Below are 11,226 nucleotides of genomic sequence, written 5' to 3'. Positions count from 1 at the left end.
CTAATGCCTTCTTAACCCAGGAGCCCCCCAATCCCCCCGCCCCTACTCACCTGCCCCTGCCCTCTACCTGCAGATGCTGTACACCGGGATCGTGATCTACGCCCCCGCGCTCATCCTGAACCAAGGTTTGACTCGGGCGAGGGTGACGGGGAGGGGACAAGAGCTTAGAGACTGGACCAGGGGAAGGAAGGGGCAGCCCTAGGAGAGACTTGGGAGGGAAGTATCCTCCTGGAGAGAAGAGGGCCCAAGAGAGCGGAGGCCAAGTTTACACCCTGCACGGCGGCCTAATGGGAGGGTCTCCTTGCAGTGACAGGGCTGGACATCTGGGCATCGCTCCTGTCTACCGGAGTCATCTGCACCTTCTACACTACTGTGGTGAATGTCCCCCTACCCCCACCCGACGTGGGGCTCCATGTCCACTGAGTGGGAGAGACTGTGGGCAGGCCCATCCACTCCCTACCTTCCCTTCCTCCGGAGGAAGCCTGTGTCCCAACTGGGCCTACTTCCTCATCTTTATTATGAAAGGTGATTTGAAAGGTTTATTGCTGAAAGTCCAAGGACAATCTAGCTTCAGGCATGGGTGGATCCAGGGGCTACAACAGAGTCCTCTGGGTCCCTCTCCCATCTCTAGGGACCTCATTAGCTCCAGGCTTCCATCGCTTTTGGCTTCCTTCCAGCAGCAAGTGAGTTCCAATTTCAGGATGGGCTGGCTGAAGTCCCCGAAGGGCTCTGTTTGGCTGGCTCTGGTATTCTGTGAAGGATGAGCCACTCACAGATGTTTGGGTGGCTAGGATGTTCTGATTGGCTATTCCTGGAGCTGGGAGCAGGGTTAGCTTCACCCAAGTGACCTGGGTGGGGGAAGGGGCTTCTCCAAAGGAAAATCCAGGGGCTGCCAAGACAAAAACATGAAGAACACGCCAAAGACATGAAGGCTGGATGGGTAAAAACAACAGCTAATAATAACAGTAGTACTAATAATGATAATAATGGTGGCAGCCATCACTCACTGAACACTCGTATGTGCCAGATGCTCTTCCAAATATTTTTCTTATAGTAACTAATTTAGTCCTCACAATGATACCCTGAGGAAGGTACTGTTATTACCCCCATTTTACAGATAAGGAAACCGAGGCAGAGAGGGGTATTGGTCCCAGCCACTGCTGGAGGCCAGGCCAGGTTGGCCCCAGCCAGGTCCGCTACCTGACTCCTCCTCCCTCCTACCTCTGCCCTGTCCTGTAGGCCCCAGACAGATTCCCGTCTGACACCCTGTCTCCCTCCCTGTCACATCTTGCAGGGCGGCATGAAGGCTGTGATCTGGACCGACGTGTTTCAGGTCTTAGTGATGCTGAGTGGTTTCTGGGTTGTCCTGGCTCGCGGAACTATGCTCGTGGGTGGACCTGGGCAAGTACTTGAGCTTGCCAAGAACCACTCCAGGATCAACCTGATGGAGTAAGTGAAAACAGAAAGGGGGATACTGCCAAACGATGGAGCTGACATCTGTCTGCCCTGGGAGAAGCCAGCCAATGCCTCCTGCTCCAGGAAGCCCTCCTTGCTCCCCTCCCGAGACTCCCCACGGACAGAACCCTGGCTCCCCCTCTCTGTACTCCCACAGCCCCCATCCCTCCATCTGGCCCAGACTTCTGCACCACCCCACCCGCTAGCCCAGACTGGGGACTGCAGGCTCTCTGAGCTCCCAGCTGAACGTAGAAAAAATGTTTTCTGAATGCATACATGGATGATTCAAACTCCTAGTCACATTTCAGAACCTACCCCAAATATCCCTTTAAGGCCCATAAGGTGCAGAATGGCTATCTGGGGCACTTCGGGTGGGTGAAGTCAGTGTGGCATCCCCACATGGCTGACTTTCCCTGCCCTCATCCAGCTTTGACCTGGACCCAAGGAGCCGCTACACATTCTGGACTTTTGTTGTCGGTGGCACATTGGTATGGCTTTCAATGTATGGTGTGAACCAAGCACAGGTGCAGCGCTACATGGCCTGTCGCACGGAGAAACAGGCCAAGCTGTGAGTATTTGGGAGGGGCAAAGTGGATACTTCGGGGACGTGCTGCTCCCCTCCCCTTCTGAGACCACCTCTCCCCCCAGGGCCGTGCTCGTCAACCAACTGGGCCTGTTCCTGATCGTGTCCAGTGCTGCTTTCTGTGGCATCATCATGTTCACGTTCTACCTTGACTGTGACCCTCTCCTGGCAGGGCGTATCTCTGCCCCAGACCAGGTGAGTCTGGTCCAGGCTCCTAGGCCACTTCTATCTACCCACCCCCACTGTGAACCTCTGGATGAGTCTCTGCGAGTGAGAGTGGAAAAGTAGAGACAGCCTGTGCAAAGGTCCAGAGGCAGGAAAGAGCTCAGCTCACAGGAGGATCTGGGAGGTGATGGGAAGCCATGGGAGGGAGTAGGGGAGGGGCATTTCAGACTCCCTGAAGGCTATCAAGGAGGAGATGGGACCATGGTCCATCATGAAATGATGACATTAACCATAATGACCCTCTCTCATGTCCCAAGTGTCTACTCTGTGCCTTATGCTGTTCCCTTCACAAGCAGTTAATTTCTCATCAAATCTTTCAACATGTGATGAGGCCAAGGTTGCCATGGCCCTTGACGTACAGATGAGGAAACTGAGGCAGGAGGTCGTGGGTAGAGCAATTGCCTGAGGTCCACAGGCAAGTCAGGGGCAGCACCAGGGCCAAGACCTAGACCTGCACGCCCTGGCGGGATCTCTGACCCTGGGGCTCAGAGCTGGCAGAGGCTGAAAGACCATCCCATCAGATCCTCCTCTGGGGTCAGATCCTGGACTGTCTGACTGTGTAACCTCAAGCAAGGTGTGTACCTCTTTGGTCTCACGGGCTCCATCAGTAAAGTGGGGATGACACAGGACCTTGCCTCACTCAGGTCCCAGGGCTCTTTGCATGGTATCACAAAGTCGATCAACAAACACACACACGCTAAGTGCCCACTGTGAGCCTGGTCTGTACAGGGTGCTGGGGACGTGCAGTGTAAGGACAGACAGAAGCCCCTGCCCTTGGGGTGCTGCTGTCCTGGAGGTTGACCCCCGACTCCCCCCAGTACATGCCCTTGATGGTGCTGGACATCTTCGTGGACCTGCCTGGAGTCCCTGGGCTCTTTCTGGCCTGTGCCTACAGTGGCACCCTCAGGTGAGTGGCACAGCTTGCTCACTTGGCCACATCTGAGCCCATGGGTCCTCCTTGTCTCTACCAGCCACTCCCCTGTGAGATGGGATGTTCTGGGCATGTCCATCATTTAACTGCTCAGTCCCCATCAGGTGGGCTCTGGCAAAGGGCACACCCTGGGCATCAGGACCCCAGCTCCGGAGTCTTTACCGTCTTATTCCCCGGCAGGGCCACACGAGACTCCTTTCCCTTCTTTCTGTCCTCCATCCCCCAAACAAATGTTTGATAAGCACCTATGTGGCAGGTACTGCTGTTCTAAATACTGGGGCGCAGCCATGGCCAAGCGGTCACCACTCTTGGCCTCAGGGGCCTCACACTCTGGTAGTTTCAAATCTTCTACAACTTGCGGCCTGCTCCTGCTGTGACCAGAGTTCCATGAGACTATTCTCTGCACCCCATTATTGCTCTGTAATGAGAACTTGTGTCATTTGTGGCCTTGGTCATGGGTGTCCTTGCTCCTGCGAGGGCGTCTCAGGTCTATGGGGGAGTGCGGAGATGTGGACATCTCCACTCCTGAGGAATTCTGTCGCCCCTGCCTCTGCCCTCGGGCTGGCTGGGGGTCCTGGCAGGCCAGATAGTGTGGGCAGCTGGGGGCCTCCCCTAGCAGGTAGGCCCCAGGGTGTGTGTGGCCAATCCCTTGATGTGGCCTGAGGACACCCCTCTCCCCTCCCTTGTACCCGCCAGCACTGCATCTACCAGCATCAATGCCATGGCTGCTGTCACTGTGGAGGACCTCATCAAACCTCGGCTGCCGAGTCTGACCCCCCGGAAACTTGTCATCATCTCCAAGGGGCTGTGTGAGTTGGGGGGACCCGGGTGGGGGGCCAGGGCAGCCTCTCCCCGCTGACAGTGCCATCCCCATCCACTACAGCACTCATCTACGGCTCGGCCTGTCTCACTGTGGCAGCTCTGTCCTCCCTGCTGGGGGGCGGCGTTCTCGAGGTGAGCCCCGCTCCCCACCCTGCCCTAATCTCCCCAAGAGGTGAGGCAACATCCACGTTGAAATGAGGCTCCGAGAAGGTTACACATGTCAGCGGCAGAACTGAGTTCTGACTGATGCCACAGGCAGGATACTTCCTGCAGCCACCTGGCCAAAAGCGGGGGGACGGGGGAGGGGGGGCAGCTAGGAGCGGGAGTGGTGGCCTGGGGGCAAGAAGGGCCTCCTTCTGGCCTGGAGGTGGAACCAAGTTTGTCAAGAGAGAGAATCAGCATCTTTGGGAGAGAGGCAGGCACAAGGAGTCGCCTCCCCTTTAGGGCACAGAGGAGTCTCAAGGTCCACAGTAGAATTCCCCAGGTCTTCCTTTCCCAGCGGGTAAACTGAGGACAGGAAAGGTGGGAGAGCTCTGTTCTCAGTCTCAACCCCACCCACTCTCCCAGGGCTCCTTCACCATCATGGGAGTCATCAGCGGCCCCCTCCTAGGAGCTTTCATCCTGGGAATGTTCCTCCCCGCCTGCAATACGCTGGTGAGTGGGGGTGAGCGAGGTGAGGGGCTGGGAGTACCCTCCACTGACACTGGGTCCCCCATCAGGGCGTCCTGTCCGGGCTGGCGGTGGGCTTGGCGCTGTCGCTGTGGGTGGCCGTGGGTGCCACTCTGTACCCGCCTAGCGCGCAGTCCATGGGGGTCCTGCCTTCATCGGCCGCCGGCTGTGCTGTGCCCTCTGCCAACGCCTCTGGCATCCTAGACCCGCTTCTCGCCGCCAACGCCTCCAGCAGGGCCTCCAGGTGAGCGAGCTGGTGTGAGCGGGAGGCGTGGCCAGGGAGGGATCCTGGCCCGATTGAGAGGAGGAGCGGGGAGCAGGAAGAAGTGAGGGAAGGGCATTCCCAGCAGAGGGGAAAGAAAGTGCAAAGGCTCTGAGACCAGGGTTCAGTTTATCCATTTATTTACTTATTTATTTATTTTGGCTGCGTTGGGTCTTCATTGCTGCGTGCAGGCTTTCTCTAGTTGCGGCGAGCGGGGGCTACTCTTCGTTGTGGTGCGCGGGCTTCTCATCGCGGTGGCTTCTCTTGTTGCGGAGCACGGGCTCTAGGTGCGCGGGCTTCAACAGTTGTGGCTCGCGGGCTTAGTTGCTCCGCGGCATGTGGGATCTTCCCGGACCAGGCATCGAACCCGTGTCCCCTGCACTGGCAGGCGGATTCTTAACCACTGCGCCACCGGGGAAGTCCCCCAGTGTTCACTTTAGTGCATTCCAACTATGGTGAGGTTGGGGTGGATTTAGTGCGAGGAGTAAGGATAGGAGAAGAGGTCCAGCCAGAGGAATCTGATTCTTTTCTTTCTAAATTGAGATATCATTTACAGACCATAAAATTAGCCGTTTAAAAGTGGCTTTTAGTATATTCCCCAGGTTATACAATCATCACCACTAACTGAAGAATATTTTCGTTACCTCAAAAACAAACAAAACAAAAAAGACCAAAAAATAAAACTCTGTACGTTTTAGCAGTCACTCCCCATTTCCACCTCCCTCTAGCCCCTGGCAACCACTAATCCAGTTTCTGTCACTATGGATTTGCCTATTCTGTACATTTCATATGAATGAAATTGTACAACATACGGCCTGTTGTCTCTGGCTTCCTTCACTCAGCATGGTGTTTTTAAGGTTCATCCACATTGTAGCATGTATCAGTGCTTCCTTCCTTTTATGGCTGAGTAATATTTCACTGTATGGATGGATCAATTTTATTTATCCTTCATCAGTTGGTGGACATTTAGTGATTGTGAACAGTGCTGCTATGAACATTTGTGTACAAGTATTGGTGTAGACATATGTTTTCATTTCTCTGGATATATACCTAGGAGTGGAATTGCTGGATCATATGGTAATTCTATGTTTAACTTTCTGAGGAGCCACCAGACTGCTTTCCACAGTGACTACATCATTTTACATTCCCTCCAGCAATATACGAGTGTTCCAATTTCTCCACATCCTCTCCGATACTTGTTATTTTCCCCTTTTAAAAATCCTAGCCATCCTACTGGGTATGAAGTGATATCTCATTGTGGTTTTGATTTGTGTTTCCCTAATGACTAAGGATGTTGACCATCTTTTCACGTGCTTACTGGCCATATTTATATCTTCTTTGGAGAAATGTCTCCTCAGATCCCTTGCTCATTTTTAAACTGGGCCATTTGTCTTTTCATTGTTGAGTTGTAATTTATATATTCTTTATATCTTTATAATGCTGGATATTAGATCCTTATCAGATATACGATTTGCAAACATTTTCTTTCATTCTGTGTGCTGTCATTCATTCTGTTGACAGTATCCTTTGATATACAAAAGTTTTCCATTTTGATGAAGTCCTGTTTATCTATGTTTTCTTTGTTTTGTTTTGTTTGGCTGTGCTACGTGGTTTTTAGGATCTTAGTTCCCTGACCAGGGATTGAACCCACCCCCTCAGCAGTGAAAGCAAGGAGTCCTAACCACTGGACCGCCAGGGAATTCCCTCTGTGTTTTCTTTGGCTGCTTGTGCTTTTGGTGTCATATCTAAGAAACTATTGCCAAATCCAAGGTCATAAAGGTTCACAGCTGTTTTCTTCTTAGAGCTTAATTTGGTTTGATTCTGAGGGCAATAGGGATCCATGGAGGGTGATGAGAAGTAGCAGGAGGTGATCTGAGTTACATTTTAGTAATGCTCCCTCTGCTTGTGTGTACAGAATGCCTGAGGGTGTTGGTGGGATAGCAGCAGGGAAGGAGAACTGGCACATGGCCAGATGAGCAATAATGGAGGACTGGGCTGGGTCGTGGGAGTGGAGACAGGAAGAAGCAAATGGGCTGGGAGTGGATTTTAGACTCATGCTCAACTCTCCCTCCCCCAGCCTCGAAATGGACCCTGATCAACCCACCTTAACTGACAGCTTGTATGCCATTTCCTATCTCTATTATGGTGCCCTGGGCACAGTGAGCACCGTGCTATGTGGAGCTCTCGTCAGCTGCCTGACGGGTAAGGAGGGCGTGTAGCATTCTTAGAAGTCATCCTGTCCATCCCTCTGCCTCTAGGACCCACCAGACAGGGAGGGAAGGAAGGATCCTTCTGCCAGCCAAGTGGCCACTGTGTGCTAGCCGCATCTACACCCTTTGTGCTGCATCACCTTCAGGACAACCCTCCACCTCGTGGGACTTGTCCTATTTTGCAAAGGCAGAAACAGAGGCATCCCCTATCCACCTCTCTATTCCCTCTTCGCCCCCCAAAATTAAGCCTTTGTGAGAGGAAGGCCGGTAGGGCCACGAGACACTGTCCCTGGTGCTGATATATCTTCTCATCAAGGCCTTAGCAACTCTGTGCTCCTCCAGGAATTCTGAATTCCATGGAGAAGTGGAAAGAGATCAAAAGAAATCAACAGAGATAATAGTACTTGTTCTCGCTTCCTGAGTCTCAGACTTCACATTCACCAGGCCTTTATTGAGTCTTTCTCTGTTGGGCAATATTCTAGACGATAGGGACATAGGAGTGAACGGAACCATGTGCCGGACCCTCCTGGCCATCCACTGTTGTTCTATTACAACCCCTCACTGTATAGATGAGACAACTGAACCCAGAGGGGGGCAGAGACTTGCCAGTGTCCCCAGTGGGTCACTATCAGATCTCGGATTGGAAACTATCAGAGCTCTCCCTTCCCCTCCCCAGGGCCTGGTCTCCAGTCCCCGCCCCCCACCCCTCGCTAAATAATTCCATTTTCTCTCTGCCCCCTCAGGCCCCACCAAGCGCAGTGCCCTGGGTCCTGGTCTGCTGTGGTGGGACCTCACACGGCAGACGGCATCTGTGGCCCCTAAGGAAGAAGTGGCCACCCTGGATGACAGCTTGATGAAGGTCAGTCTAGGGCTGTGCTCTCGGAGTTGGGGGAGGGGCAGTGAAGTGGCTTCGGGTGCTCTGTGTGTGGCCACAACTCAGGGAAGTGACAGGGTGAGTCAGCATGTTTGTCTTTCTCAACTTCTCCTTACCTCCTGTGGAAAGGCTCAGTTGGGAGCTAATGTGTCTTCAACACTTTCCCCTTTAACAAGCACTGAGCAGAATTCATTTTCATCGTATCTGTTTTTACAATTACTTCCATTCTATGGCAAGTGAAACTGGTTTGTCTTTTGGTGTTGATATAAAGTGTCTCCTGAAAAGAAAATTGCTTAATTCAAAAGTGAGTCAACTTAGGAAAACTCTTACATAAGAAACACCACAGGGAGTAGACCAACCTTGGCCAAAGCCGTGTGGCTGCTGTTGGAATGTCCTGAGTTTAAGAAACATTGTCCCTGGGGGGTCTGATCCAGGCCTGCTCTTGCTTTGGAATCCCTGTTTCATTCCCTTATTTATTAAGCACTTGCTGTGTACCCAGACCTGTACTGGCAGGAGCAGAAGAAAGCTAAACCAAGAAAGGAATAGGATCTAAGCGGGTGGTGAATATTAGGAAGAAAATAAAGCAGAATACTAAGATGGGGATAGCCTCTTGGAAGAGTCCAGAATGAGAAGGAGACAGCCATAGGGAAATCTGAGGGAAGGGCATTCTTGGTGGAGGGCACAGCAGGTGCAAAGGGTCTGAGGCCAGAGCAGACTCAACGGTGAGGGCTGGGGAGGGAGTGGATTTGGCTTAAGTGTTTTAAAGCTCCCTCCAGCTGCTGTGGGAAAATATTCATTCTCTGGAAGAACAATAGGCAGAGTCAGAGAGAGGATGTGGGCGGGCATCCATGGAAGCTCTGATGACCTGGACTGTAGGTGACACGGGCATGGGGGAGAGAAGTGGATGGAGGTTTTTGAGGCAGAAGGGACAGGACTGACCTATGCACTGGACAAGGGGATATTGTGCAACTCTGCCCAGGTTCTGTCCTCCCAGGCCCTCTGTCCCCAACTGGAGGATATCTGAGCTGACACAGCAGAAGTGGTCTTTATGACAGGGTCTTTCTTCTCTCCTCCCCCCAGGGTGCTGAAGAATTGTCCCCAGGAACCAAGAGGCCTCCTGACTTCCTGCCCACTGACGAGGACCATCTGCTCTTCCTGGGTCAGAAGGAGATGAATGGAGCTGGCTCCAGGACCCCAGGCAGTGAACATGACAAAGGTCTTAACCTGCGAGAGACAGACCTCTGAGGCAGTCAGGAACTGACCGCCTGGGATGGAACCCCAGGGGAGCCAATCCCAGGCCATGAGCCGATAGTCTTGGGCTCCTATTGGCTAGGCCACATCATATGCAAATAAGCTCGGGACTGCACGTCCCTACCCTATGGGAAGAGGTGAAGCCCCACCTCCAGAAAGTCATTTTATCCTGCCTCCTCCTTCCAGCTGGACCCAAGTCTTAGATGCTGCACCCCTGCCCACTCCCCCAAAACAAGGCCAGATATTTCTCTACCTACAAAAGTAAGATATTGAAGTCCCCTCTGGACAACATGGGAAAACCCCAGGCCCAACACTGGGGTCTGAGAAAGACCCCAGTTCTTCCCTGGGAATTATCTGAACCTTAGCAATGATTTTGGATGTCCTCAGGCCCAACCCCTTGTGCCCACTTCACAGGTAGGGAAACCAAGGCCTGGAAAGGGGCATTGACTTGGCCAAGGTCACAGAACAAACCAGACACTCATCGAGAGTTAGACACCAGCTCTCCCTCCTTCATCCCTTCCCTATTTTCCTCCCTTTGGAGGGACAGACGTCACATGGCCTCTGATCTTGTGAGGAGGAGGGAAGGAGAAAGGAAGAATAATGTTTTCAGCCTTCCTTCTGTGCCTGGACACTTTACCCATCTCATCCATTAAGGACCATGAGCCCACTTTACAGAGGAAGAAACTGAGGCTCAGCGAGGTTGCCTGAGGTCACACAGTGAGTCGGGTCAGGTCAGGGACAGACCTGGGTGCTGCATGATGCTGAGGCTCCGTTGACGATGTGTTGCTGGTATACAGGCGAGCTCACATACCAGAGACGCGTCTGACCCTTGGTTGGAGACTTCATCCATGCACATCAAATAAATGGACTCTTGATGTTCTGTCTTCTCTGAAAAATCATTTTGGCTGTCACCCTAGATCTCCTCAGTCAGGTCTGAGTGCAAATCTCTTTATCACTATCCCCGAGCCTATGATGAATAAACCTGAGTATTTAAAGCATCAGAGCAAGGTGATCACTCCCGTGCTAGGGTGCACTACACTGCCTTCCCAGGCACACAGCTTCTCTCCCCTCCTGACTCCCTCCCAAAGGATCCCCTCCTCACTGCCCTTTGTACACTGTCCCTGCACCAGCCCCTGGGGTTTCTGTGACACTGAGAGCTGGCTGTACCCACCTCTGCCCACAACTGCCATGGCTCCCATGGCCTCCAGAGAAGCATCCCCTGCTCACCTAGCAGCTGGAGCCCTTATACTAGGTTCAATAAGGTAGCCCCAAAATTCACGTCTACCTGGAAACTCAGAATGTAAGCTTCTTTAAAAATAGGGTCTTGGCAGGTGTACTTGGTCAAGTTAAGATTAGGTCATACTGGGACTTCCCCGGTGGCGCAGTCATTGAGAATCCGTCTGCCAGTGCAGGGGACACGGGTTCAAGCCCTGGTCCAGGAAGATCCCACATGCCACGGAGCACTACTACAAGCCTATATGCCACAACTACTGAGCCTGCGCTCTAGTACCCACGAGCCGCAACTACTGAGCCCAAGTGCCACAACTACTGAAGCCGGCACGCCTAGAGCCTGTGCTCCACAACAAAGAGAAGCCACCGCAATGAGAAGCCCGCACACCACAACGAAGAGTAGCCCCTGCTCGCCACAACTAGAGAAAGCCTGCATGCAGCAACGAAGACCCAATGCAGCCAAAAATAAACAAATTATTAAAACTAAAAATTAGGTCATACTGATTAGAATGGGCCCTGAATCTAATGACTGTGTCCTTATTAGAAGAGGAGAAAAGACACAGACACACAGGGAGAAAACTATGTGGACAAAGAGGCAGAGATGAGTAATGTACGTACAAGCCAAGGGATGCCAAGGATTGCTGGAGTCACCAGAAGCTGGGAGTGAGGCAGGGGAGGGATTCTATCCTAGGGCCTTCAGAGGAAACACGGCCC

At 52.7% G+C, this 11,226-nt stretch overlaps 1 protein-coding gene across 1 annotated transcript in view; it reads left to right on the top strand.

Moving 5' to 3' along the window:
- Positions 1-9,276, top strand: part of SLC5A5 (solute carrier family 5 member 5) — a 10,960-nt gene extending 1,684 nt beyond the window's left edge. The window contains exons 3-15 of the mRNA XM_029218139.1: positions 74-125; positions 308-375; positions 1,295-1,449; positions 1,883-2,023; positions 2,104-2,233; positions 3,082-3,170; positions 3,891-4,003; positions 4,078-4,148; positions 4,584-4,670; positions 4,736-4,929; positions 7,025-7,149; positions 7,901-8,016; positions 9,112-9,276. Of these exons, the coding sequence (XP_029073972.1) occupies positions 74-125; positions 308-375; positions 1,295-1,449; positions 1,883-2,023; positions 2,104-2,233; positions 3,082-3,170; positions 3,891-4,003; positions 4,078-4,148; positions 4,584-4,670; positions 4,736-4,929; positions 7,025-7,149; positions 7,901-8,016; positions 9,112-9,276 (1,506 nt within the window). The remainder of the gene's footprint in view (positions 1-73; positions 126-307; positions 376-1,294; positions 1,450-1,882; positions 2,024-2,103; positions 2,234-3,081; positions 3,171-3,890; positions 4,004-4,077; positions 4,149-4,583; positions 4,671-4,735; positions 4,930-7,024; positions 7,150-7,900; positions 8,017-9,111) is intronic.
- Positions 9,277-11,226: the final 1,950 nt, after the last annotated feature.

Source organism: Monodon monoceros, unplaced genomic scaffold (genome assembly GCF_005190385.1).
Source record: "Monodon monoceros isolate NGI ecotype Baffin Bay Population unplaced genomic scaffold, NGI_Narwhal_1 Super_Scaffold_12, whole genome shotgun sequence".
Taxonomy (NCBI): Eukaryota; Metazoa; Chordata; class Mammalia; order Artiodactyla; family Monodontidae; genus Monodon; species Monodon monoceros.
Note: the sequence above shows the minus strand (reverse complement) of the source record. Positions and strands in the feature narration are given on the sequence as shown.